The sequence below is a fragment of the Austrofundulus limnaeus genome, unplaced genomic scaffold (assembly GCF_001266775.1).
Source record: "Austrofundulus limnaeus strain Quisiro unplaced genomic scaffold, Austrofundulus_limnaeus-1.0 Scaffold1020, whole genome shotgun sequence".
NCBI classification, from domain to species: domain Eukaryota; kingdom Metazoa; phylum Chordata; class Actinopteri; order Cyprinodontiformes; family Rivulidae; genus Austrofundulus; species Austrofundulus limnaeus.
The window spans coordinates 18,577-21,174 of NW_013953422.1; the positions used below are offsets into that span (position 1 = coordinate 18,577).

The following is a 2,598-nucleotide window of genomic DNA, read 5'->3' on the forward strand; positions in this document are numbered from 1 at the left end:
CTTAAATGAAACCAGAGAGCGTTGACAGAGAGGAGAAGGTAGAAATGACTCAGCCTGTAACTGAAAACATGGATGGAGGACCTCAGTTTAGCTTGTTTGTCGTGCTAGCGCCGAGCTAATACACATAAGACAACATAGCATCGGCGCTAGCTCAAAGCCTAACAGCCTAACAGGCTAAGCTGAGGTTCTTCTTCCATGAAGCAGCTCTGTTGTCCTCCATCTATATTTTCAGTTACAGGCTGAGTCATTTCTACCTTCTCCTCTCTGTCAACGCTCTCTGGTTTCATTTAAGAGTTGATCATCAGCTATTGTCCAAGATTAACCTTCAGGGTGGATATAGCTCGCTCACACCGAGGACCTATCCACGTCATCATTTGCCCAGAATGCTTTGTGTACAAATAAAATGGCTCCGTCCGTGTTTAAATATATATTTTTAAAATTTTGCTAAACAGCTTACAGTGTTTTTACAGTCTTTATTTTATAGTTAAAATACAAATGTTTATCAAATAAAGTCTAATGTTACAACTAATCAGGGATCCCTTTTAAAATATTGCAGCTTTATTTTGCACGACTTCCCTTTTATTCTAGGCCACATGCGTTATTTTATATACCTGCCTCAGGCTGCTTTGTTACACCACCCTGGCAGCATCTTTCATGTTTAAGTTGTATTCTCCTGGAGAACATTTTTGCATTTCCCCACAAATGTTCGAAGACACTGTGGAGACTCCCTTGTGAATGCTGCTTGTCAATCAATCACTAACAGTCACAGCCCTGTGAGATACTGGCTCTATACATGAATTCTGGATAGATCACTTTAAAGTCTGGTGATGAAGATTACTCCTGCTCCTGATTTTTAAAACGGTTTTCCCCCCATCATTTTTAGGTCGAGCACTCCCTCCTCTCTCCATACGTGTCTCCCGTTGAGACTCCCTTTCGCCACCTCCTGCTCGGCCGGGGCTCCCACACCCTGGAGTCCATTGCGAAGACGACCGATGTGGAGCAGCTCCGCACCCAGCTGGCCCTGGCCACCTGGAACCTGCAGGGATGTGCCAACGCCATGGTGGAGAACATCTGGGACATTGACGACGAAATCTAAAGCGTGTGAAGGTTGTGTCTGAAAGTTCACTTTAGTGCTCCAACAACAACACCTTAAGCACCAAATAACAGAGGTCCCATCCTGTAAATTCAGGAAGAGAAATAGATTTGGTTTCTTTTTTTTTATTATTATTATTTTAAAGATTCTATTGGAGAAAAGAAGAAAAAAATAATTTAAGAACTGTGAACCAAATGCTTGAAAAAAAGGAAAAAAACAACAACTGATGAGTTCACCTCTACTACTCGACCAACACACTGAACCAGGCAAATCTTTTGCTGCTGCCTCTTGCCATCAAAGCACTGAGACCTTATTTATATCATTTCGTATTTATCAGTGGCAGTGCCCACTATATTTATTATTGTTTGTTTTTTTTTTTATACATCATTATCGGAAGCAGTGTCTTCCATAATTATGACGGTTATACTGTCGAAAAGCCACAGCAGCATCTGCTACAGAAATGACTCCTTAATTGTTGCTGACATAATGGAGCCTTAGATAACGTTACATTTACCTTTTTCTGGCAGTTGTTTCTCCCATTTATGAAGTATTGGACAAACTTGGAAGAAATAAGTGGTAGTAAATTTGAAATTGGTTTGTCTAAATTATGAGTAGGAACTGTTTCTGCTAAAACCAACTTTATTTGCCTCAAGGCATGATACAGATTTAGCAAAATTAATTTTATGGCTATGCAAATGTAAAATTTATAAAAACAAAAWGCAATACAAACATTAACAGATTCTCAAACCTCTTCTTGATATGGTTATTTGAACTGATTGGTTATGATTTACAACGAAGCCATTTATGTTGCACAGTCTCTACGATGGAGCACAACAATGACGTTATCGGGAGCAGTGCCTTCCATAATTTAAACCCATTATCGGGAGCAGTGTCTTCCATGATGATGACCAGTGACGGTAGTTTTTGTCTACCCTTTTTTTTGTGTTTGTATTTTGTATGTTGTGTATTTATCGGGAGCAGTGTCTCTCATATTTCACTTGAAGGGTGGAACAACTTGTCGGGGACAGTGTTTCCCAGAGTTTTATACTTGACATTATTATTGGGTTTTTTTTTTTTTGTTCTTCTTTGGATTATGTACTTTTGTGTGGTGTTCAGAATCTTTAGTGGTTTTTCTGTTTTGATCATGTTTGGATGTCTGTATTATACTGTGGTTTAAAACAAGGTAAGCCTCACCAGGGGCCTCATGTATCAAAGATGCGTACGCACAAAAACCTTGCGTACGCCATTTCCACGCAAAACTCCGGATGTATCAAAACTCAACTGAACGTGGAAATGTGCGCAGCCCCACGCCAAATCCAGGGCTGGCGTATGCACGTTTCTGTGGTTTTGGTTCCATTGGCGACACTTAGAGGTGATTCTGAGAAACTATTCATGATGTGAAAATGATTATTGTTCACAGCAGACACACATGATTAACAATTATTACATCCACATGGACACAGATAAAAGACGAGCAAAGTTGTGCCAAAAATGCATTTACCAGG

The 2,598-nt window shown here is 39.9% G+C and overlaps 1 protein-coding gene across 3 annotated transcripts in view; it reads left to right on the plus strand.

Annotated features, from left to right (window-relative positions):
* LOC106533798 (transferrin receptor protein 1) overlaps positions 1-2,056 on the plus strand; it is a 14,926-nt gene extending 12,870 nt beyond the window's left edge. For all 3 annotated transcript variants that reach the window (XM_014030237.1, XM_014030238.1, XM_014030239.1), the window contains exon 19: positions 884-2,056. In XM_014030237.1, the coding sequence (XP_013885691.1) occupies positions 884-1,096 (213 nt within the window). In that variant the 3' untranslated portion in view covers positions 1,097-2,056. The remainder of the gene's footprint in view (positions 1-883) is intronic.
* Positions 2,057-2,598: the final 542 nt, after the last annotated feature.